The 26,623-nt window shown below is 41.6% G+C and overlaps 1 protein-coding gene across 2 annotated transcripts; it reads right to left on the reverse strand.

The window, feature by feature from the left end:
- Window positions 1-3,611: 3,611 nt before the first annotated feature.
- On the reverse strand, window positions 3,612-24,958 carry NR1D2 (nuclear receptor subfamily 1 group D member 2). 2 transcript variants are annotated; one of them, XM_063128190.1, is made up of 8 exons: window positions 24,570-24,958; window positions 16,332-16,592; window positions 12,951-13,039; window positions 12,353-12,497; window positions 9,876-10,528; window positions 8,300-8,485; window positions 7,108-7,318; window positions 3,612-6,921 (listed from the first exon to the last, which is right to left on the reverse strand). In XM_063128190.1, exons 1-8 carry the CDS (start codon window positions 24,583-24,585, stop codon window positions 6,725-6,727), a joined length of 1,758 nt encoding a protein of 585 aa, XP_062984260.1. In that variant the 5' UTR covers window positions 24,586-24,958; the 3' UTR covers window positions 3,612-6,724. The 2 variants fall into 2 exon arrangements, with proteins under 2 accessions (XP_062984260.1, XP_062984270.1); XM_063128200.1 differs by lacking the exon at window positions 24,570-24,958 and adding an exon at window positions 15,736-15,833 and having other exon boundaries at window positions 16,332-16,404.
- Between the last annotated feature and the right edge of the window lie 1,665 nt (window positions 24,959-26,623).

Here is a 26,623-nt window from a genome sequence, read left to right on the forward strand (position 1 = left end):
GGAGCTCCGCATATAAAATTTATAGTTTCCATCGTCTCTACTCCGTAGCAGCGTATATGCGTATATGCGCATGTGCACATTTATAACTGCACTATAAAAAAATCAGGAAATAAATTTCTGTTGCTGCTGCAGTGTGACGCTCTTTACCTAGATTCAAATCAATGAAAATTCAGGTTTATATTTAATGAGGTGCAATCCCGTTGTCGTATAGACCGGGGCCTGTTCATCAGTTGAGCGTCTTAGGATAAGATGGGAGACACCTGATACCTCTAAAAACAGAGAACTTCCTCCTCCCACTGAAAATGCATCCTTGGAAATGCCAGCATGGGAAGGTTCTATTGGCTAAGTGGTTCCACCCTATCCACAAATGGGTTCAGCACCTTGAAGAGCTCCTTTAGAGTTCTGACTGGTTCTGACTGCAACCCAGAGCAGATTCACAGCCCCACTGAAATAGGAGACGCCTTGACAGATGCCATGGGTATCTGAGGGTGCATTGGTGCTTGTTGATGCCACATTGCTTATCCCTGCCTTATTAGTAGAGGGTCTTAGCATCAAAATCATGCTTTGTGATAAAAGTATACAATTTGATATGGTGGTATTTATTACCATGTAGATTAAAATTAGATATAGGGGCATCATGGGAAATCATTGCAAGGGCCGCCATCTTGGAAAATGGCACCGAAAATTCAGTGTTCTTACAATAACTCCATTATTTTTAATCACACAGAAAAGATGTCTCAGCATACAAAAAAACTCATCAACCTTTTCTAGGAGCAACCGTTGTCAAGATACTAAGGTCTTATTCCTACCCCATTTGTCTGAGAAGTCAATAAGATGCACTATCTCACCCGCATTTCAATCTTGCACTTTGCGTTGCAAGCCTGAAACTTCTACATTCCCTCTTCCCTTTCCCAGCTTCATAATCCTGCAGTGAGTTGCATATCCCCTAAATCGTATATTAAAACAAGCATTTCAAGGAGAAAAACTGGTTCTGTTTCAGATTTGAGCATCATTTTGATTCCATTTCTGCCCATTCAGAACCAGTATTGTCCCATAACAAAGATGAAGCAGGAGCTCTTTCATATAACCCTACTGAATTTTCTCTTCCTCCAGCTCTGTGGATGACTCAGCTGCCTTACCAGACTGGAGCCTGTTTACTGCTAGTCACAACTGATGGGAATGCATCAACTGTGTTCTCCACTGCAGCCAGCCTGTGGCCTAGTAGCAACATGACTTATCAAATGCAGAAGACATTTAAAATGCCTATTAAAAATGTTCAGAGGACACCACTTTCTCCACGAAATACCAGAGTCTGTGCTTGTCATGTGAACTGCCAACTATTTTCAATATGGATAATGCTTTGGGTAATAATATTTGGGTTCACACATATGGAGAATCATATGCGATTTCCCAACCCACCACCACTACCCCACCCAGTACAGAATCTAGTTATCTGGCCGAATTTGGATTCCTGAGTATCTCTCATGGCTGTGTACATATTGAAAAGATGCAGCATGGGAATGTGATAGGAACAATATATGCAGCGTGTGAACTTCTCCGTGAGCCCCTGCCAAAGGAAGTGAAGCAGGTGGCTACCAGGAGGAGGGCCTTCTCTGCTGTGGCATCCCAGCTTTTAGACGCAAGTGAAGACCTTATCTTGCCTGAAACCCCAGAGAGCCACTGCCAGTCAGTGTTGTCAGTACTGGGCTAGATGGACCAATAGTCTCACTCAGTACCCAGTTTGGTCTTGCATGTTGTTTTGTTCAAACTTTAAACAGTAGTTGCAGAAAGGGCCTAATCAAAATGGGGACCGCAGAATAGATTTCCTCCCACTCTACAACTCCAACAAAAATACCTTCGCCCAGAAGCTGCTTTGCATGTTGAGATTGCTGCCAGGCCAGAAAAGCAACTGACTGCTTTTTAGGTGGCCAGTGAACTATTTCTAAGCTGTGGTCTCCAATGTAGCACCCAAGGACACCACCGTGACAGCACACACCTCTCTTGGTGCCATTCAGGGACCCTGCTCCTCCTGATTAGTCTTTTTAAAAACAAAACAAAAATAATTAACTAAAATACTTTTTTAAAAAATAGTAGACTGGGAAACTGCAAAACAAAATGCTGGCTTCCAGCAACAAATTTATTTCCAAGAATACCACTGGTCCCCAGGTGGCCTCCAGAGGTGTCTCAGAAAATAAAAAGGGGGGGCGCGCTGCGGCCCAGTACTTTATTTTGAAGTGCTCCTAGCCACCTAGAAAAATAGGGGGGGGGAAATAAGTTGGTGGTGTTAGACAATGTCCTATAGGGCTAGAGGGAGTGGGGACAGGTGTGTGATTTGGCCTTAGGCCCCACCTCTCCCTTGTATTCAATTTATTGGTCAGGCTCTCTCTCAGCCTCACCATTTTGCCTTCTGTGAAATGGGTGTGTTATGGTTTGGCCACACCCACCATGGCAGCCTTTTTGTGAATGAGCAAGCCCCCACTATGGCAATCACTTTAGGAGTGTCCACAACAATTTCAAATGTACCCACCAATCTGAAAAGCGGGGAACTGCTGTTGACTAAGCTATCATCCACAACAGCCTGCCCCAACCTGGTACATTCGAGATGCTTTGGACTTCAACTCCCAGCAGTCCCAGCAGGTGTGGGCAATGGCCAAAGGTTGTGGGATGAGCTCAAAGCATCTGGAGGGAAGGACATTGAGGAAGGCTGATCCAGAGAATGTTTGCCACTCTTAAATTGTGACTCAAGGCCCATTGACGTAACGGAGCTCAAGTGTGACTTATCTTTGGATCAGAGCCCAAAATGTTTGGGTTTAAATTTACGTAAGTGCACTGGGGACTGAAATAAAAATCTGAAATTTAACCTGCAACTTCTTGCAAAGAGGGGCTTCCAGGATATGTGATGCAAGCCTCCTTACCCTCCTCATTCAATACACTGGAAGAACAAGTCTGCAGATGCAATTTGCATGCAAAGCTGACCAGACCTTAACAGGGATAGCAGGAGTCCAGACAAACACAGGAACTCTGCGCAGATGTTGGAATCTGTAAATAAAAATATTGAAAACAGGTTGTCTTGGGACTCTGGCCCGAGGCAACAAGTAGTACTGCTTACATAGAATCATAGAATAGCAGAGTTGGAAGGGGCCTACAAGGCCATCGAGTCCAACCCCCTGCTCAATGCAGGAATCCACCCTAAAGCATCCCCGACAGATGCTTGTCCAGCTGCCTCTTGAAGGCCTCTAGTGTGGGAGAGCCCACAACCTCCCTAGGTAACTGATTCCATTGTCGCACTGCTCTAACAGTCAGGAAGTTTTTCCTGATGTCCAGCTGGAATCTGGCTTCCTTTAACTTGAGCCCGTTATTCCGTGTCCTGCACTCTGGGAGGATCGAGAAGAGATCCTGGCCCTCCTCTGTGTGACAACCTTTTAAGTATTTGAAGAGTGCTCTCATGTCTCCCCTCAATCTTCTCTTCTCCAGGCTAAACATGCCTAGTTCTTTCAGTCTCTCTTCATAGGGCTTTATTTCCAGACCCCTGGAAACATGTTTCTCTGCTTCAAGTTTCACTTCCAATATTTAAGCTCCAAAGAAGAAAACGCACATGACAAGCAGTCTGTTTTGCCAACATAATGCCCATATTTAATCCTTTAAAACATGTAAAACCAGAGTAAAAAAAAAATCATAGTTTCATACAGTACATTTTTGTAATCTCTCAGCAATGCCCCATCAACAGTAAGTACTCAACAGTCTGGTATGAAATATTTCTCAGTATTTTTATCAAGTGTATAACCAGTGGCACAGTAAAGCAGAGCTCATGACAATTGGCTTCTTTAGATAAAATTCACAGAGGCCTGCTCCTTATGAGAGTTAACTCTGGCAGCATGGCACCACAGTGACACTTCCTCCTCCGCTGACTGGGACTGTGCAAAGCCACGTGGCAGTGGTTCTCCACGCTAGTGGCACCTCAGTTATCTGAAGGCTGATGCCACAGGGGAAAGAGTTGCTTTGTAGCTCTCTCCAGTACCCCATCAGTGCGGGAAGAAATGATGCAGCACAACTCTAAAGCTGCTAGTAGAAGTTCTGGGCCTTAGAGATTGCAACACAGGGGTGTTCTAAAAATTAAGCTGAGCTTAGATCTAGGATTTGGTAAATAAAATAAAGGACTTCTACAATGTAAAGGAACATGTAATTCAAAATGAAATTGCATGAATATATTTTACTGTTAACAGGAATTAAAATAAAATTAAAATTAAATTTTATTAAAATAAAAATAAAAATAAAATAAAGCCCAGTGCTTTATTTTGAAGTGCTCCTGGCCACCCAGAAAAATGGGGGGGGGGGGGAATAAGTTGGTGGTGTTAGGCAATGTCCTATAGGGGTAGAGGGAGTGGGGACAGGTGTGTGATTTGGCCTTAGGCCCCACCTCTCCCTTGTATTCAATTTATTGGTCAGGCTCTCTCTCAGCCTCACCATTTTGCCTTCTGTGAAATGGGTGTGTTATGATTTGGCCACACCCATCATGGCAGCCTTTTTGTGAATGAGCAAGCCCCCACTATGGCTGCTTATGTGTGTGTGTATGCAATTTTTTTTTAAGCAATACTTTACATAGTGCTGGTTATACTTATCAAAAGGCTGAATAATAAAAGTCAAGACATTTTATATGCGGAGAGGAAACTTCTATAAGAAGCCTAAAATGTCAACTTTCTTTTTTTGATTTTTAAGAAAAATACTGTTTCTGAAAATACATGTATCCTACCAAATGAGCAATTTATGTTTCGAAAATGTGACGGGATTACTGTAGGGGAAGGTCTTAAGGTGAGATGACTGAGTAGTTGTTCAGGTGAAACAGGAATGGAGGGATGTTTCCTATAGAATGGTGGCAGTATAGTGGTCTCCATTCTGTGCACAGAGGAGAGCTGTACACTTCCCCTTTGAATTAGACTGAATTTTGAGACAGACACTGTTAAAATTAAAAAGCAATTAATACATCTTAATTCTTCACATAAACCTAATAGGAGATGTTTGGAGTTACCAGATTGTAAAATTGTTCCGAGATTGTGAAATACCAACATTGTAAACTGTGGATTCAATCTTTTGTTTAGGTAAGGTGGAAGCTAACAGAGGATCGGATCCACTCTTAGTCATATGCAGAGGAGACCCACTGATATCAAGTTACTCATGATTAATCAGATTTCAATGGGTCAACCCCAAATATGACTAAGTCTGAATCCAATCTAGAGCATTTTTCTTTTTGTATTATGAAACAAGAAGGGGAATGGTAATACTCTAGCTGAGCTGGAGTGCCATTGTATATTTTTACTTCTTGGTATTATATGAAAATATTGTTTTGAGATAGCAACAGGATACAAAGCAGATACTTGTGTTTAGGAATTTGTCGCAGGTGTTTTAAAAATGCACATACGTATAGAAAAATAGACCTGATATAAGACGATCTAGCAGACCTTTGTTGTGTACAGCAAAAAGTTTAAGAACTCTTTACATCTCTAACACTCTGGGTGGGGGGATGGGATGCATACAACTGTTAAAAGACATTGGCTGCGTCTCAGTTTTGTTTCCCAATCTCATGTAACATTCAAACAGCATATAAATGTAGTGTAAGGTATATGATTCACACAACACACAAATATGCAACAAAAATATAATTTCCTTGAAGTTTTCCATGATTCTCCAGGGAACTACACATAAACTTTCCTTTCAGATAAATTCAAGAGTGTATCCAGCAGCTTTAAGTGCCTCGTAGCGCTTAACAATCTTAGGTGCAATGAATTAAAAAAAGAAGTCACCCCAGTCTAAGTATCTTTCCTTCGTTTAAAAGTCTGATCTGACAGGCCTACCATTTCACTTTTGATGCTGAAGTACTTAAATTAACTGATTCATCATATATTACTGTTAACAGGAATTCTCTAAACGTTACGGACTCTCAAGACATTTGGCTCGACAGTACATAACCAAATATATCAATTTGGTTGTTGCCATGGGTCGCCTCCTTTTGTTTGGTTAACTTCTCCACAGTTGAAAATATTGTGAAGATAAATGCATGTTGTTTATTTAGAACTATTTATATACATACACATAAATATGTACATACACGATGTATTTTATAAAGATGTAACACACCCAACATCTTTGTTCATATAATATATATACACACAGCATGTGTGCCAGCTACAGCAACCAAATTGGTATACGCTAAGACATCCTATGGAGTTTCCTTGATTAAGAACAGTAAAACTACAAACAGATTTTCAGAACTTCCTACCCCAACAACATGAGAGCTCAAAAGGGGGAAGAGACCAATTAAATCTCTCTTCAGTCATTGTAGTGTCATTTACTGAAATTCTGCATTCCATGTGTAGCCATTGTACATTCTTATCCATTCAATATAGAAGAGAAAATTAGTATTTTGTTGTTGTAGGGGCACAGTACTTAACAGTCAGTATCCATAACATGTAGTGTAACTTCTTCAGCTTTAGTGCAAATGGGGCTGTTTTGGATAATCATGAAGAAATCTGTGGCCATGTTGTCACGGGTAGAAAAATGTTCAACCTGAAGCATTATTGCATGACAACAGAACATCTACCCATTGCACAGTCAGCAAGTTCTTCTTCTCCACGAGAGATACGTACAAACATAAATAAATATTTTAGCACAAAATACACACCGTTAGTTAACATTAAGCAAGTCCATTATATAAATAAGAGGCGAAAACCTACGGGTGAACTTTAAAGGCTAAAAGTTCCTCAGAGTGCATGTTGTTTAAGGAACGCAGGTCAGGCAATTTCAAAAGGAGTTTTGTAAATATAGAGGCTTCATTTGGATGATTTTTTGTGATTAAGGTCCGGAGCGCACGGATTAGCATTTCCTGCAGTGCTTCCACGGAGTTGACGTTTTCTATTCCTGATCGTTCTAGGCAACAAAAGACAGACAGTGGGAGAGAGAGACAGTGAGTCGCTTTGCAACTTGACACTGTTGAATAGGTAGTATCAAATTCAACAACACACTTAGCTATTCATTAAAACATTTGTCTTGGTAGATAGGAGCTCAAACTGGACATACAACAAAAGCTTTTTGTTCCTTTACAGGTTATCTTACCAGCAGACACAAGAACCACCGCTGTAAACAAGCTCATTTCTTCATCACCAAGATTCAGGGCATTTAACTTTTCACTAAACTCAAACATGGAGTTGAGCAGATCACCAGCTCCCATTGAATGCAGTTCATCCAAACTATATTTCTTTCCACTAAGAAAGGTGACAGTACGATCCTTGGCATCAAATAAAGATGCAAACCGTACCATTAAAACCTGGTCAAAAGAAAAGATAGATTGCTTTAAAAAAGTTGATTTGTAGAAAATTAGGGAGAAAAGGAATTATTGCATAACTTTGTACACTGATCATTTAAAGTCTGAAAAGCTTGTATTATTTGACAAGTACTGAACTGGTATATTTGCTCAAGAACAAATGTTCTCTCTTTGATTCTGAAAATAATGTAGTAACTCAAGATCTACCCTGGGGATTTGCACATGGAAACCAGTCTCTCCACAAAATGCTGTGGGAAGACACCAAGCAGCATATATCAGTATGAAAGCAGCCTTACCCCCACTCCCCACCCCAGGAAAGGCTGGCAGGTGAAAGGGGGCTAGCCATTACACATTTTTGGAGAGGGTTGGACAAAATTCCCAAGTATTTATTTATTACATTTATATACAGCCCCATAGCCAAAGCTCTCTGGGCGGTTTAGAATCCCCAATTCCCAAAAGAAATGAATTTGTGCAGAGATAACTTTTGCTACGCCTCCTAGCATCTGTAACAGAAAACTGCCAAAGTCACAAAATGGTTGCATTGATTTTATCAATGTTAAGGGGTGTGGGGAAGTAGTCAAATCAAAACTAAATCTTATGAGCAGGATACAGACTTTGGATGATTCTAGATGAGGCTTTTTATCACTGTGACTTAGTCATAGAATGTTGCAAGAGATCCAGGCAGTCTCGTCTTCTCATGATTTTTCTCTCCCTTTTTTTTACTCTCCACAAAGAAGCCATTAAGGAGGAAATGGCAGAATAGTTGCACAATGGCTTTTGATTGGTAGTGCTGGGAGCCGTCCAGGTGGAAGCATGCATTGTCATATCTAAGAGCAGACCCATCGAAACCAATGAAAGTTGAATCAGTCACAACTTAAAAGTCCTATTGATTTCAATGGGTTTACTCAAAGTATGACCAAGTCAGGGCCCAACCCATCTTATGATAAATATTTATAGTGCAATAATTCAGCAAGATATATTCACCTCAAAGGTTCCAGCCTTTAGAAGGTTCACTTGGTCATGCTGGGAAAGGTCTCGGAAGCCTGGAACGCGTTTGGCAAACTCCACCACTTCCTTCACTGCAGGGGTAAAGCTCATGGAAAATTCTTCCCAGACTTCATGACCAGACTTATTTGGGTCCACAAAAGGAGTCTTGTTCATCGGGCAAACCTAGATATTTACACATACGTGGTCTCAAAATTCTATTCCAAACAAACCAGCCAAGTGGTTTCACAGTTTTAAAAAACCTCATACTGGCAATGCAACAAATTACAGCATGTGTAATTGCTCATAATTAAATTTGTTTAGAGACTATGTCCCAAAACATTAGACCCTAATTAAAGGATGCTTCTTGGTCACTAGTACAGTGAAAAATCTCTCATAAGAGGAACCGAAGTTAACATGTTATGTTATGTTCATGTTGTTTTATACTTGCAAATCCACACTCAGATGTGAGAAGCCATGGATTTTGCTATTTTGGAATGGCTGCTGTTGTTTTGTTTCATTACACTATGTCAGGTAGAAAGGCATGGCCATGTAATATTGGATCGTAATATTGGATCCGACCCCAGCTATAACTTTTGCTTAATTATTCCCAGTTCACCTCAAGATTCACAATTTTTTTTTACAATTAAGGCTCAAATCATTTTGGTCATGCTTACATTAAATTTACATGTGTCGCAATGTCCAGTTGATTTCTGCTCCACTTTCTAGTCCACGTGGCACAAATAGCACAAGAAAAGTTCTAAGGTGAATTTAAGTCCTAAATAAAAATACCATGCACCTGATCACCATCCAGTTCCACTTGAAACAATAGTTGCTCGTGATTTATTGATACTAATTTCCCTAGCTATTCACACTTCATTAAGTGCTAGTTAATTCCTATTAGCTACCTGACTAAATTCCATAATTATCGCTCTAAAAGTACTTGTGGGAAGTGGGGGGAGCTGTAGTACCTAAATGCTGCTTCACAGCAGCTGGTTTTTCTAAATGTGATAATTTCCTAAGTAGACTATACTCACACACACACATGCTCATCATCATCAATTCTGAAGTGCAGTACAAGTGGTATCTTTGCTGGAAGTATAGTAATAATCATAGTACCTTTGCAGCATAGTAATAAATATCTCATAGTGCACTTCAGAAGTGACAGCATATCTGTTCTTTCAAGCATAGAGATTAGATTGGTTTGGTTTAGCTGCAGCGCTAAACCACAGCTTAGTATTATGACAACGTGCCCAGATGGTTTGCGCACCAGCTCCCTTAGCGTGGCTGCGAGAAGCTTGGAAAATTTCACTTCCTTTTCAGATTAACCACAGCTTGCTATGTCATCTAAACCCAGAGAAACTGTGACTATTCTTAACTATAGTTGTTAGCTTATGGTTCAAAGTTGGCTTGTTTCAATTAACATAGTTAAGATTAGCCACAGGTTTGAGTAATACACTAAACTGCAGTTAATGTAAAACAGAAGTGAAAACTTCTGATCTCCTCACAGCCATACCAAAGCAGCAGAGGGGAGGGGGAATGACTACTGTGCAACATAAATTAACAGTCGTAGTACCAGATGCATTCTGCTTCCAGTGCTCCAGGAGTAGACATTCATAGATTCATTTGGAGGAAAGCTGTTTCCGGGCATCCTATTGCAACCTTTTAAGGTCAAGCCATTAGCAAAGTTCATAGAATGGCTGCTTGTGAAGCAGAGGTTATACCCATTTGGATAATGCATGCCGCTTCGCCCTTTGTACTGTCCATTGAAATGTTGCTCATTCCCACCATGGTGGGTGCTGCTTATGCCACTATTAACAGGTTCGCCACTGGAATGATATTGCTCAGTGTACTTGAGAATTCTTTCCCCATTTGGGGGCTTCACAACAGTGGGAGGATTTTCTGGTTGTTCCTGGTTGTACATGAAGGTATCTTTGTGGGCTCTGGTCACCATGCCAATCACTTCTTCCTTAGCAATGTCAGAAGGGGGAGGGGGAGGAGGAAGAGGTGGGGAAGAAGAAGAGGGGACATTGGTATTTTCTTGCTCTTGCAGTGATTTGGAGTTGACCTCTTCCTGAGGCAGTAGGAGTAAAGGTTCTTGGCTATCTTTTAATGCCTCACTGGGCAAATGGTCACTGAACTGAGTGTTCATCATGGTTTTCATGGCACTTTGCATTTCAATCAACATCCTTTGCTTCTCACGTTTAGGGATCCGGCCGAATCGAACCGCTACCAAGAAGAAAGGTAAAGACTTTAGTTATACATTGTCATGATAAAGTCTTGCGGAAATGATATTACACTCTCCATTCCCTAACCAAAAAATGCATGCAATTGATTAAACAAGAAAATGGCTCAGTTCAGACAACACATTTCTCAATGGTGGTTTTAGAACTGCATGGTTGAGAAATGTGTTTTCTGGTGGGAAAACTCCATGCAACGGTGGAGATTTTTGGAAAACACTCCACACTTAATATCCATGCTGTGCAGAGGAGAATTCCTGCACAACCGTTGCTTGGAGGGCTCCATGGAGTTTTCTGTTGCATTGAGTTGACTTTTCCCACTGGCTACAGAGTTCCCTCGCAAGAGGGGCAAAAGGAGTCAGTGCCACTTTAAGAGAGCTGCCAGGATTGTCGTTTTTTTGCAGCAAAGGCTGATGGGAAACCATTGGGAGGACCAGGGGAAAAGAGAGCGGGGAGGAACTGTCAAGCAAATGTCATAATGGATTTTACTCAACTCCATAGTAGCCCACAGTCACACAACAGTGGAGCTAGAACATGCTGCGTGGGGAGTACCTCCTAAAAACTCAACCACTGAGTGGAGTTTTCACACTGCGTTGACTAATGTGTTGTCTGAACTGAGCCAATGTGCTTTTGACAGCAGGACAAGTATCTCCCTCCAACAGGAGCTCTCACTACAAAGTCAAGTGGCAAACTGCTTTTGAAACAAAGGGGAATTGCAAAAGCAATTTGTTAAAAGGCATGGAGGGGATGGGAGGGGTCAGCTGTACATAGGGGCAGGGGATGGAATTCCACTCGGCTTGAGGAAGCTCTTTATGTGAGTCTAAGTAGCTTTTTCAATCCAATCCAGAAAGTACCAGAGATGGCACCCCATGTTTTTGTGGGGTTTTTTAAAACCCAATTTCCCCTTTTTTTGCCCCAAACAGCAATGCATTTGCCCAACTCCAAGAGTTAACTGTTGCCATGGCTTCTTTCCCCCCATAAACACAAGCAGGAAGCCCTTTTTGTGTCCAGAGTGGGAGAACACTGGAAGCAATGAGAACCATCACATGTATATAGCTGAGCTCAGAACAGGTCACAACTTTATTACACAGAAGATATGACCAAATAGTTTGACAGTTCAAGGAAGGTAGAATGGCAGACTTCCTCATCTGGTGCTCTCAAGATGTGTTGGACTGTAACTCCCATCATTTCCAACCAGAATGCAATACAACTCAACCCCAATCACCAGATTGGGAGGAAATGTATTGGGGCATAGTAGCTTGATAGAGACAAGAAAGAGAGCATGTGCTGGCCAGCCAGTCTGAGAGGAAGATGATGTCAGGAAGAGTCAAGATGCAAGTTGGAAACTAAGAGCATTACCTCTACAGCTGCATGGCTGGTCAACATGTGTTTACCTCTCAAGGCTTCATAAAAAGACCTCCACTTCCCTTGGGATTATTGCATATTAGATACTCTTTCATTCATTATATTACTCACTTAAATGATGCTTATTTTCTTCATTATATATACTCCTTATCTCACTGATAAGGGGTTCATTACTAGGCTTCACATACATTACCTCAGTATTCCTTACCACAGCCCTGTAACGTCGGCAAGTATTATCCCCATGGGGGTGGGGGAGCTGAAAAGAGTAGTGGCTTGTCACTGAGGCACTACATGGGTTCATGGCTGAGGTGAAATTTGAATTGGCTCACAGTTCACATCCTTGACTACTACTCTACATCAGCGTTTATAAGGCTTCCCTTTGAATTAGGCACAAAAAAAGTACAACAATTCACCTTTTTGAAGGTCACTGCTCAATACAGAAACATACCATCTCTTGACATCCCAACCGACAAACATTTTTTGAATCGGCACTGCTGGCACCTGTTTCTATTCATTCTCATTATAGAGCAGTTATTATTCTTCAGGCACTTCTTGTATTGGATATTTTGCTGAATGCTTCTTCTGAAAAAACCCTGAAAAGAGTAAGCAACTGTATGTTTCACATCTTCTTTTGCAAGCAGTTTTAAAGCTTATCCCATTAATGGAAATTTCTATTTGAAACACTGAAACTGATAAGTCTCATGACATTTGGTTGTGATAAAAATAAATAAACAACCCAAATAGGAGAAAAGGCCGCAAGAGTAATATGCCTGCCTACACTGGGGAGGACTGCTTCAACCCTGGCTGTCAAGTATTTTTCAAGATATTCATCTACTGATCTTATTGACTCTCCAAAGAGAAAGAAATAATGGGATGTATTTAGGAGAGTCTGGACATATTTTAAAATTTCTAAAGTTAGGGTTTCAGTGGAGAAATAAACATGTGATTTCTTTCAGGTGTATCAGCACCAATTGTTATTCAACCCTGAAATTCTACTTGCTAAGTGTTCCAGTGAACTATTTACATTAGAAAATAATATACTTTACCTTGCAGCCCTCACAGGCATGAACCCCATAGTGGAATCCTGAAGCAACATCTCCACAGACTTTACACAGCAGGACCATGCCATTAAATTCTACAAATAGAAAAAGCAGTATGAAAACTCAATAGAAACATTGGAAAAGGAAACAACACATGCATATTTGCCTTATATTGTTTTTGTTAAGGTTAATTCAAAAGGGATCACTCTCGACAAAAGGGGCAAAATATAGAATTCAATATCCTGTCCCACTAAGGTAGCTATTCTATATGTCTCAAATTCCTTCAACTAATACAAATATTTATATTTAGGGTTCAGTGGTTCATTTAGGATGATGCCATTTTTTCACCCTAGATTCTATGGCCTAATACAGCCTTCCTCAACCTTGTGCTCTCCAGATGTGCTACCATCATCTTCAGTCAGCATGCCCAAATGGGTGCACTAGGTGGGGATGTTGGGAGTTGTAGTTTAGCACACCTAGAGGACACCAGGTTGGGGAAGCCTATGCAGAATGAGCATGTTGCCATCATAGAAATGCCCAACCCCCTCCACTGTCATCATCACAATACTAAGAAAACTTCAGAGCCATTGTCAAAAATTGGCTATCCCTAAATTGCAATCCCCATTTTGCTGCCTTCAACTTGGCTCATGTTTGGATCAGCCAGCTATGTATGTAAGTTTATCATATAAATAATTAGTAATACTTGCTGCACTAACACAAAATTGCTTAGAAAAACACACTGACAGATAAATCTGCTTTGTGTCACAGATCACTAAAATAATGTTAGTATTGCAATGCCAATATGCTGGTGCCAACACAGTAAACATGGTGGCACAAATGTGTAGAGTTCAAATGAGAATTGCTCATTTGTCATATTGTTCATATGAAATTTAACTTTCAAAGCCTGAAGTTTTTTGAAGTCTACATACTAGGACAATCTTTTTACTATCAAACACTCACTGACCAACACACCCACACCCCTCCAAATGTAAAAATAAAATAAAAACTCACTACTGGAAAAAAGTTCCACATAGCAGAAGATTAAAGAACCAACATGAATGAAGATTAACATTATTTGACTGTTAAGCAAAATTAAGGAAAATAATTTCTAATCCTTTGTGTTTATCTGTGTAGGTAACAAGCATGTTGCTACTGATATATTTTTAAAAAACTAGAAATATGCAAAAGCAACTAATGAATCATCAAATCACGATTGAAATAACTTAGAAAAAAGAGATATGGATACACAGGTATGATTAGATAAGACAGGAATGCACTTTGGGAGAACTATTTAATAGCAATTATTAAAATAACTGTGCTCAGATCTGATGCTTCTCATATCCTATTACTTCTGACACCAGTGTAATAAAGTTTAATGCATGTATTTTAAATGTATATTTCACAGCTACTGAGTAAAAAAGCATATAAATCTTATTATATGTTTAACTTAGATGTTTATATACTTAAGAGGATCACTGTTGAGGTGGGTTGTGTTTTTTTTTTAAAAAATCTGATGTTGTGAACATATTATTTATGTAATGTATAGCCTTAGCCCATTGCTCAGTGACAGGGGATATGCGTTGCATGTCTGAGAGGGTCTGAGGTTCAGTCCTCAGGATCTCCAGGTACAAAGCTCAGCCAGCAGGTGATGGGGAAAGACTTCTGATCAGGGATGTCGGAGTAAGCCGGTTTGGGAGTTGAGCTTGGCCTATTTTTGGCAGTTTGGTCTCCAGGATGCCAGCTTGAGGATCCCTGAGCTGGCTCAACTTGGTACATGCTGTCAGGAAAGCTTGTGGATCCCACCCTTTTTTTCTGCAAATCACAATCTGCACAAATGTGGATTTGTTCAAAATTGTGGGTGGGAACTTTTATGGAAATCACAATTTGCACAAAAATGCAGGCATAAATGGTCTTTTACACATGCATTTTTACACAAATTGTGCTATTTACACCTGAAAATTTGTGCAAATCGCAATTTCCGTAAATATTTCCATATAGTGTAAACAAATATACAGTAATTACAGTGTAATTATAGTGTAATTATGGTGTAATTACAAATATAGTGTAATTCCACTATATTACACAAAATCGTGGCTCATGGATAAAAAAAAAGGTCTGGGTTTTTATCGGTCACAAGCAGACCGTGTGGTGGCTCGCCCCACATGCCTGCCTGGCAACCCAAGCAGCATGCAAACAGAATTCAGGGATGTTCATCCATCCCTGCTTCTGACTGAGGCCCTGAAGAGGCAAACCAGAAAGAGAAGACAATGCTGGTGCTCAATAACGGGAGAAATCTTTAATACAGCTCTATGTGTTTCGGAGTAAAACGCCTTCAGGAGGTTGAGAGAAAAAACAGTAACTTACTCTTGAGTAGTTTCTCTGAAAAATTATAGAACAGGTTGGATTCATAAAACAACTTTTTGTCTTGTTTTTATTTTGAAATGGCACCACCACTTTCACCGTTCGAACAAGGACAAGATCCTATCAAAAGCAGGTTGCTGGGGAGATTTTAAAATCTCCAATCTAAAAATGTGTGGATGTTGGGGTTTTTTAAATGTAAGTTATTGGAATTCATAGGTTCCCACTACTGATGGAGTACAGTACTATAAAACTTTACCTACTTTCAGAGCAGTATTTTGCTTGCTATTTACAATAAGGAAAAAGTTTAGTTATTTAAAAGCAACCTTTACACAGCTAGAAATATCTAAGGCTCAAATAGGGAAGACTGCTTTATGAGTTGGATAATATATCCGGGGGTTCTTTTATGATCATGTCTTGACTTCAAACTTACTTGTGGACCACAGGACAACATGGCCTGTTGGCACCACTTTGCACTGTGAGGCAGGAGCTCCAGTTTGCCAGAGGTTGAGTACCAGAGCTACAGTCTATCTAGAAGGAAGGAAGTCAGAGGTTAAGTGCTGAAGGTTAAGTGCTACAGGCTCAAGGCAAAGGATGCCGCCGGGCCTCAGATAAATATCATACTTATTTAGTGTGGACATACAAAGGGTCAATTCAGATGTTCTGTTTACCAGTCATGGTTTGGAGCCTGGGGATTTCGCATGTGGCTTCTTTCTCCCCCCACTCCCTATTATGGTTTGCTATAACCATATGTGCCATTATGTCATAATTGGGACTAAATATGGATAATGTGAACTAGGTTTGAAGAGGATTTCCAAACTCTGGTTTGGGGATCAAACCCAGGTCCGTCCCAGTTTAAACATAACAAAAAACTGCAGAAAAGGAGGAGGAATCCACATGTCAGAGCAAAGGGGAGAAAGAAGCCCTAGGGCCATTCCCAGCCTCCAAACCATAGACTGGAATACTGGGAAACATGATGTCTGAAATGAGCCTAAGTGAAGATAAGGCTACTAAAAAAAGAATACTTACTTGTAAGTCCACTATGACCCTTGGCCAATCCAGTTATGCTTGAATGCTTTGCTTCAATGTGATCATTTAACTGGTCATTCTTTGGTGCTCCATCAGAGCCCTCTCCGCTCTTGCTGTTACAGCTGCCCTCTGAAGAGGAACTGTTTGGTGATGGTGGTACAGGTGAAGAGGAGGACTGGAAACTGCTCTCTGAGCCGTCACTGTGGCATGAGGCAGGGCTAGATGCTGAACTCGAAGAGCTGATGTAAGCAATCACGCCACCTGTGGAAAGAAGAGAGGCATCTATCTTCTACCAGCCTCACAGATCCATACAAGAAGTCAGACACAATCTCCCTCTCTCTCATTTAAATCCTTGCTCCAAACGCCTTTCTTGTTCTCAGAATTGGATCACCATATGTACTGTATTGTCTTGCTTACGGCTTTCAAGTTCACCCATACTTCCTAAAACAAGATGAAGTTTATGAAATTAGCTCAAAGAAGATATGATTGGGAAGAACAAAACGTAAGTATAATTAGCTTTTGTTTCTAAAGTATCAGAAGAAATAGTGTTACTGGATGGACCTGAGAGACAGCAAGAAGTTTCCTTCGTAACGTGTCTATTAGATGGGAAGCCATTAAAATATCCCACAATTGCACTGATAGAAAGGCATTACATAAGTGTACTAAATAAATAATAAGCAACTCTTAGCAACACCAACAGCTTAAAAAGTATTTATTTCACCTATGCCCTTTTCTTCCTCTAAAGCAGCTGACATAACATTTCCAAGCAGCCTCCCATCGCAATCTTGACCAAATTATTCTCAATACATGCTTAGTTTCAGCAGCAGTATGGGCCTTTAGAAACCCACTGGGCATTAAAATGACATGGGCAAAACACATAGCAAAAGGAAGGGAAACATTTCTATTATATTAAGGAAGAAAATCTGGAAGTACTGAAAGAGATTAAGAGCACCATCCTATAGGTTGTGCTCCCAATACACAGAGGGCTTCAAGTTCAGAGCCCTCGGCCTATCCTATGCCCTGCCACCAACCGCCAAGCAGGGCAAGAGGAGGATGGAGGTGATTTCTTTTCCACTCATCTGTTTAAAATACAAAAAGGTGCTAGATGGGCCTCTGAGCCCATCTAGCCGACTTATTTTTCAGTGGGCTGAGAGAGACCTCTTCTCTCTCCTCCCACCACCATGCCCCCTTTTCTCCCTCTTTGACTTCTTTTACAAGGTTGGGACCTCATAAGAGAAGGTTTCTGTGATGGCTAGGAGGGGATGGAGGAGGAAAGTTCCACAACTAGATCTCCTTCTCCATACTCATATCTTTGTCTTTGGGCATTGAGGAGGAAATCCACAGCATCCTACGGTGCCCCAGATGCTGTCTAGGGGGCACAGGATTGCCCTCTTAGGGACAGAACGGTAGTTGTGATGAAGAGGTGCCTTATTAAGGATGGAGATGGAGAGAGAGAGAGAGAGAAACAGGCAGGAAATTCTGGACAAATTTTAATCTACAACAATTTACTGCTACAGTTTTATCTTCCACATTTAAAACAACACTGCAGTGCTTTTATACATCTCTACAATTAACCTAGGAGCACTGCCTCTTGCAATAGACTATGAGTATATTTAAACTTCAAACTTCTATCACTTTTATACTAGTTTATTTATCAAAGCTTCACCCTAAGAATCCTGGAAATTGTAGAGAAGCTCTTGTGTAAGTTCTTTAGCCCCCTTCACAGAAGTACAGTTCTCTGGGTACAGTGAATGACTAAGGCCACAATCCTATGCATGTTTAAACAGAAAAAAAACCTCCTACAACTGGCTGGGGGATGTTGGGAGCTGTAGGGCTTTTCTTTAAGCATGTATAGGATTGCACTTTAAGACTGTGACGCAGATACACCCTAAAAGGGTAAATTTTTCACAAGCACCTAAATAACTTAGGCTGCAATTCTCACAGAACTTACTATAGAGTAGTCCCATTGATGGTCATAGAACAATCTCGAAGCAAGTTGTTTGATAATTGTGGCCTTCAGTGTCTACACCCCCCACCTCAGTGGGATGCAGGTTCCCCAAGTAACTTAAGTGCTTTTGAAATTTTTACCTGATATTCTACCTTGCAAAATAGAGTGAATGCTTTAGAGCCTTGAGACAGCATCTTCTTTCATAAATGGAAAGGAGAGAGTTTGCTGAGCAAGATCCCCTTTTCCAGGTGACAACTCCTTAGAACAAATAAAAACTTTTTAAAATATGCCTGTTGAAAACTGACGCTTCTCATCTCAAAAGATGTCATATTTCAAAATCAATTTACATATTTTACAGCTTACTAAAATGTAATTTATTTTATTGGGATTTCCTCTTATGCCCCATACACTTTCACTTGTATTAGTGTATAACAGTCATTTATGTCTTTTCACTGACTGGTAAAATTTACAAAACCCGCAAATTACATTTTCTCCTTTGCTATAGGAATATGTTTCTCAATTCATAAGTCAAAGGAGACTTATTTTAATTCTAATATGAAAAAAGACAGTAGCATTCTGTCCTAGATTACCCTGTTGTGACTTAACAATAAATAGTTCCTAGAACACTTACTGATGCTATGTCAATTTGTTCACTCCAATATTTAGCACCAAAAGGTAGATACTAAGGATTGATATGCACCCACCCCACAGCCACGATCATGGAAGCTTCTCTTAAAAAAAATAAAAATAAAAAAACCCTCCTTAAAGCAACAGGCACCACATAGTGAGCAGCTAATGTACAACAGCTCATAATGCAGATTGGACCCATTCTCCAGGTAACTGCAGAGGTTTGGGGGTGCATTTGCTGTGGCACAAAGAAAAAAATCACCTCAATTCCTATAGTACTGCACATGGACAGCCACCATGTGGCATTTGTTAGGAGTAAACCAGCTGCAAGGCTGCAATTCTGAACACACTTACTTGAAATCAATGACATGGGCATGTAATTGAATTTAACTGGTTTTGTCTTAATGCCTCTGTCACAGTTTTCAAGAACCTATTCAATTCAGGTTTTTACAGCACTTAACAGAGACATTAATAGGAAGAATATAGGGGAAGGTAAAAAATATATTTTAAGGGGACAAGTTCTCTTTTGCATTCGTGAGCTGCTAGGGAAACAGTGCTCTGCGATAGGAAGAAGGCAGTTTTTCAAAGAGGCACTTGCTCGCTCCTACCTCCTGAAGTGTCACTTATGACCGAAAGAAAACAAATCCCTAGGAAAACCCATTTAGGAACTACCAGTGCTTCTATGTAAGCTGGAAGTATGCTGCACGATTTCAATGGGCCTGACTCCCAAGTAAATATGGATAGGATCACAGACTAAGGCACAATCCTCAGGCATATGTCCCATTAAGTTCAGTAGTGCTCACTCACAGGTAAGTATGTACAGGATTGCAGCCTAAATCTCCCACTGACACTAAGGGATCTTTCAAGTTTTAGTTTTTTTGTTTTTTTTTAAATCCTCTCAGTGGGAGAGTAGCTTCAAATTTCTTTAGTAAAGCCACCCTACTCCTTGTGGTTTTATTGAAGTAATCATTTACAAATCCCTGGAACACAGTCCTAACCTGTTCACTTATATGCAGTGTTTGTTCAAGACCACATGTTTACCATGGGAAATTTCTAATTCATAAGCAATCCCATCAGCTCCAGTGAAGGAAGTGGAATCAGACCACAATCAAAATGACATTCCAATAACAGACAGTAAGAATGAAAATGCAGAGGCAGAATGGAGAATGAGAATATGGGTGTTCTAGTAATGCATTACCGTACCTTTGTGCCAAATATGAAGTAGAATTTCAGACAAATAAGTGGCCATTTCCATTAACATAGGAAATGTTATTTCTTTAAAAAAAAAAGAATATAAAAAACATTTATTCTATGTTTTCTATAGATATGGTACTTTCCTCCCTACTTGTCTTTATTTTTATTTTTTTTAAAAGCTAACTGTATGCATATCCTTTTGTTAATTTCCCTGGCTATTTCACAAAAATGTATCAAGATCTCACCACCCACATTTTTCCATTCTGCATCATTCACTGGTGTGACATGGGTGCACTGGATAGACATCCAGAGGGAGAGGCGTGTAAGAAATAAATGTATTATTATTATCTGCAGTTGTGGCCGTACTTTAAAAATCCACCACCACCATCCTGAATACTATGTTTGAGATCCAAAGAATGTACACATAGTTCTGCATACCCAGGGGACATGGGTTTTGCAGTTCTTCAAAAGCAACCCACCCACCCACACAAAACAAAGGGCTTTTCGAATGCTAAGGCATAGGAAGATCTGCTGTTCAAAGAAAAAAAATCTAACACCCCACCAAGTATGCCTAAAGTCTGTGGATCTCAGTCCTTACGAATGGGAAGTGCACAAACATTTGTACCACGACACAAGGGGCTAAATTAAAATCCAGTGAAACATCATATTTTCATGCAGCCCAAACATAATACTTTGAGTTCATGTTTCATGGTTGCTTCTAGCATCATATTCCAACATAGTGCCTAATAGAACAATGCAGAAATGTATGTGCAACATGCAGAAATGTAAGCGTGTATAGATCTTTTTAACACAAGCTGACTTGGAAACTTGAGGTAACACATGAGTTAACGGTGGCTATTTATTCTTAACCTGATCTACAGAAGTAGGCACATGTGAAAATCAGATACATATTTGTTTGGATGAACATTCAATTGCGCAATCCAACTGTGGTTCTCACTGAATCACACCACATTGCTTTCAATGGGATGCACATTTGAACATGCAAATCTATATCCACATTCTAGCATAATTAGTCATGTGCAAGTACTGCATTACACATGACAAGTGTACTTTAGCCAAGTACTTTGGCAGGAAGTCATTATGTAACTTACTAACACAGACTCAATGTTAATTTTGTAGGGAATTTTAAAAACATATGAACACTTGTAAATGTATTCAGTGAGGCATGCACAGAAGTTTAACCACCTGTGCATAAAGAACAGTTTAAATAATTGGAAGCATCTGGTAGGAATAAAAGGACAATTTCACAATGGAGGAATTAAACAGTGCAATTGTCCAAGGATCTATATTGGGACTAGTGATATTTGACATTCATAAATGATCTTGCTGACACTTAATTATTCGGGGTGAAAACACAGACTATAATAACTCTAAAAGGATCTGTCCAAATTAGGAGAATGGGCAACAAAATAGTAATTGAGGTTTGCTATGATTTACACTGAGGCAAAGAGTCCCAACTTCATATGTACACTGAGAGGATCTTAACTGCCTGCAACCAGAGTTTAAGGGTCATTGTAGACAGCTCAACGGAAATGTCATCTTAATTTGCAGCATGCAAAGAAAGGCAAATAACTTATCAGGCTTTGTTAGAAACAGGTGTGGAAATAAAATGGCCAGTATCATTATGCTTTTACATTATGCATTCTCCCCACCCCTCTGTTTCCTTGTGTCTATTTTTAGATTGTAAGCCCCTTGAGATAGGAAGTGTCAAACCTGTTCTTTGTAAAATATCATATGTATAAATAATGTAGTATAAATAACAATATTAATCTATGACGTGGCTGCTTTTGGAATACTGTGTATGTTCCTAGTTGCCTAACCTCAAACGGATGTCAGAGTAGAAAATGTGCTGAAAAGGATAACCAGAATAATTATGTCACTTTCCTTAAAGGGAAATTAAAAAGGATTTAGGTCTTTTTAGTTCAGAAAAGATGGCCAAGGCAGAACATTAAACAATTATGGTTGGTGTGGAGGAAGCAGATGACCCCATTTCTCTCTCCCCCTCATATAATAAGACAGCTCAGGATCACCTAATGAAATTAATTGGCAGTAAATCCAGGCCAAACGAAAGTACATTCTTCACACAACACATAACAAATGGGACTTGCTGTCAAAAGATGTCATTATGGCTACTGGCATTGGTGGCCTTAAAAAAATTAGACGAATTCATGGATAGTCTACCAGCTAACCATAGCAGTTAAATGAAAGCCCCATATCTCAAGGCAGAATGTCTCTGAATACCACTTGTTGGGGTTGAGGACAGACAATGGGGTGAGGGGGACAGAGATTGAGGGGGGGGAGCCGTTGCCTTCCTCTCCTGTTGGAAGGGTCCCAAAAAAGATACAACTGATGACTACTGGAAACTCTTCATCTGACCCAGCAACTTGCTTCCTATGTTCTTATACCCCACCCCCACCAAGATCCAGACCTGTCTACTTTTATGTTCTCTTAAAATGTGTTTTTGAGTGAAAATATTTGTTGTTATTGGCCTTCCATATATACTAGACTCTTTAAATCCTTTTCAAGTCAAGATAACTCCCTGTAATTCAGCTTCATTCATTTTCACAAAGCTGCACACACTGTTATATAACTAGCCTCTATTATGTCCCATTAAACTTGCTGGTTCATTCAAATTTAAAGATTTGGGAAGGTTGAGTTTGGGAATGTCCATCCCCTCCCCATTTCAGTTTCCTGGAGAGGCAGAGAAAGAACCACTCCCTCCACAATGCTTCACTTGTTCATAAAGCATAACATTATTATAATCCTCTGGTAAACTACCCAACATCCGTTGTTATGTAATTCTCTCTGGAATCTGTGCATGTTGTACCATCTGACTGCCATCTATTTCATGAACTCAAGTCATCAAGGAAGATTATTCTGCAACCCTCCTCCAACCTGTTACATTTCTTTCAAGTGTCACAGTCTGCTGTACATGTGACTTGAGAGCCAGATGGTTTGATTCAAGTCACATGGGGTGTACACACACAGCACCACTGGATGTCAGAGTCACGCAAATAACAAGCAGTGATTTCCATCCTATATTCACTGAGCAGCTGCCAGGATAAATGACTGAAGTGAGGTGCTCCTAAGGCCACTGAAAATTAATTTAAGAGCTTCTATTAGATCTACACTAAGCAGGATATAACACTTTGAAAACGTTTTGAAGACTTTATTGGGAGTGCGTCCTGGACTCCAACAATTGTCACTACTGTTATAAACCGTTTTAAAGCAGTAGTGTAGATCCTGCCCAAATTATAAAGCTACAAAATCTCACACGTTTGCTTGGGAGAAAACCCCACAAACGCAGTAGGACTTATTTCCAAGTAAATATACAAAGCATCAGGCTGCCCTTTACTGGACAGTAACAGTGCAGTCCTGTGTATGTCTACTCAGAAGTAAGTCCAATTCAATTCAGTGGAGCTTATTCCAAGGTAAGTGGGACTGCAGTCTAGGCCACTTATTCAAAGGTGTGCTGCCACGTGAGTTTCTCTCTTTCTCCAGCCAATCATTTCCATCAAGTCTCCCATCCCTCCAGTACATCTGTCCTCGGAACTCCTCATATCGGCTGGGAAAGAGCGAATCACCATTTTTCAGCAGGAGGCGGGGAAGGAAAAGAAAGTGCAGGGGCTGAGAAAAGGCAACACGAGCGGGCGTAGCTCAATGCGACGTCTGCCTCGCCCGTCCCCACGTGTCCCTCGCTTGTCAGTCCCCTGGATACAGGTCACCAAAACAACAGCCTCCTGCCGGCTTCACGTGTCCGCACACGCGGTCTCCCAGCGAGGCCGCCCCGGCCCTATTATGTAAGCCAGGCGTCACAGCCACGCAGGGCCAATGCGCGCGTACGCAGAGCCGAACGTAAACAAAAGGCGCACATGGCTCAGCCGGCGAGTCCATGTGAGATGGCGGGCAGGAACCAGCCCGGGAGTGGAAGAGCGACAACGGGAGACGCCGTCGTCGTGACGGGTGGAGAAAGGAGTCCCAGAGTGCCGGCTGAGAAAGCGCCGGATCCCCCTCCGCCCCAAAGAATCCCCATCCTCTCTCGCCCCTCTCCCTCACGCTACGCGCCACTGCTGTGCCTCGGATGGGCTGACAGCTGCGTCCTGGAAGCCCCCAGACACTGGTGCCGACCCTCCGGTTCCGGACCTCACATTCTCCTACCATCGGCGTCACGCCCCAGTCTCCAAGCCGCGCCCTTGCTTTGCCCCATCGCAAACTCACTCGCTGGTTCCCTTTCTTTCTCTACCCTTCCTCGCTCGTGGGAACCACAGAGCTTGTTTTGTAAGCCACGCGGGATTACCGTGGGTTACTTCAGTGGCAAAGTTGCAGAAACTAGCGGGGTGCCTTGTGACACTAGAGTCAAGAGGCTCTGGCATAAGGGGCCGCCCTTTCAAGCGAGGGAAGGGGGTGCTGCTTCCCTCATTCCAACAATAACAACGGTATCCATTTACCTGCATTGAGCTCCATGGCGTCCCCCTTCTTTTCCAAGATACGGGCCGCGATTCTCCAAGCCGGATAGGGTGGGTCGGCGGGAGTAGGACTGAGGAGGCCAGCAAGTCTTGCGGCTGGTCCCCGCGACAGCCTCCTGAACTGCCTTAATAAACCCACCCCGGTGCCTCTCCTGACAGCCTTCAAGGGCTGCTGGGGCGCCTCCTTACGGGTCCCGTTCCTGCGCCTCCTGTCTCTGGTGTGTGTGTGTGTGTGTGCGCGCGCGCGCGTGTGTGTAAAAAGCCACTGCGGCAGCTGTCCTTGTGGGAGGTGCGGCCGCCGGCCACCCGCCTGCCCGCCTTATGCGTGGATGTGCCTCGTGTGTGGAGCGGGAGGAAGCGAAGCAGTGGCGGGTGCAGCAGCAGTAGTAGCGGCCGAGGCTTCCTGGCGAAGTTTCTTGCTGAGCTGGCTCCTGTTAGGGCTGCTGGTGCCGCTTTCTCCGCCCCCTTACAACACCAGGAGGAGGAGAGTCAGCGGGAGTGCGGCACTGACCCACGTGCCTCACCTCCACCATCTCCGCCCCCTCCTTTACCTGCGCCCCGCCGCAGCCCTGCTCGCTCCGCCTCTCTTGCTGCCTCCCGGGCTTCTTTCACCCAGTGACACACTTTCTGGAGAGCGCAGACAGAGCTGCCCTCACGTGTAACCCCGCGTGGTGAGATAGACACGCGTCTCAGGGTGAAGCAGACAGGCAGGCTGATGAGCCCTCCTCCTCCAAAATGCCTGCGCCCCAAGATCGCCAGGTTCTACACATCATCCTTCTTCAATTTCAGATTCAAGAGAAGATTCCTTATTAAACTGGCGTGATGGTGGTGACTTTTTTTCTTCATGTATTCTGGTGGTCGAAGAGGGCAGTCAATCTTCATCTGCATTAGTAGTTTGGAGTTTGCGATCCTCCTCGGGGCTCCTTTGCCTTTATCAGCTTTATTACATGCAGAGGTGAAACTTGCCTTCTTATAATCCTCCCATCTTTCCCCTTCACCCATGAGCAGGCATCCAAAGCACAGGAAAAGCCCGCCTTAAATGTGGTTGCGATTGATTAGGCACTATTCTTATTTATTATTATATTTATATCCCGCCTTTCCTCTAAGTTGCTCAAGGCAGCATACATGGTTTCTTCTCTATATCCTCACAACAACCCTGTGAGATAAGTTAGGCTAGTAACGAGTGATTGGCCCAAGATCACCCAGTGAGATTTATCGCTGAATGGGGATTTGTATCTGCGTCCTAGGGCTTTTTTAAACAAGCAATTTTTAACAGGCTCTAGTTTCTGACCCTGAAGAGAACGGAGTTTAACTTTTAACCCACTGTGTTCACAATTTGAATCACTGGTGATAGACCCAGTGTTGTTCTAATCTGAGGACAACTAATTACCTTGTAATTTCTAGTACAAGCATTTCTTGTCCATACAGTAACTGCAATTGATACTATGAGTGAAGGATGACATAATTCTTAACTAGATACCACTCTACCTGTTAATGTTGTAAAAATGATTGATAGGATATTTTGTAACCGCAGTAAGAGGTCCAATGTTTCCATATGGAACATTATTTGAAGTAAAGTGTGGGAGGATCTGGCTTTGGCAAGTCACTGCTTTAAGCAGTGGTGCAGTAAATTTTGAAGTGCTGTTCCCCATAGTCACACACAAAAAAATGCAGGCAGCTGTGTTGATGTCTCTGTGCATGTGTGTATATTACAGTTTCCCACCCCCTATGTTGGACAACTCCACCAGCATTTTGGATTATTAGTGATGCTGGCTGGAGTTGATAATCGTTCCAAAATATATTAAGGGTATCAAGGCTGCTGTATTATATGCCTTTTGTAAAGCTAGTGGGTCTTAATTACCATTCAAGCCTCTCCAAAATACTTTGCAGCAGGGAGTGGCAGATGATGTCATTGACCATGCTAATCAAAAAAGTCCCAGGGCTTTGACCCTGAGACTCTGGTTCCACTTCATCACTGACTTTAAAATTCCCATCATATGGGCACTAGATATGGATCAACTCAAGATATAACTCAA

Source organism: Elgaria multicarinata, chromosome 1, assembly GCF_023053635.1.
Source record: "Elgaria multicarinata webbii isolate HBS135686 ecotype San Diego chromosome 1, rElgMul1.1.pri, whole genome shotgun sequence".
NCBI lineage: Eukaryota > Metazoa > Chordata > Lepidosauria > Squamata > Anguidae > Elgaria > Elgaria multicarinata.

Coding starts and splice junctions, on each gene's coding strand:
- NR1D2 (XM_063128190.1), bottom strand. Junction 13,040..16,331: donor GGGTCATAGTGGACTTACAA/GTAAGTATTCTT, acceptor TTCTATTTGTAG/AATTTAATGGCATGGTCCTG. Junction 6,922..7,107: donor GGTGGTTCTTGTGTCTGCTG/GTAAGATAACCT, acceptor TTTGTTGCCTAG/AACGATCAGGAATAGAAAAC.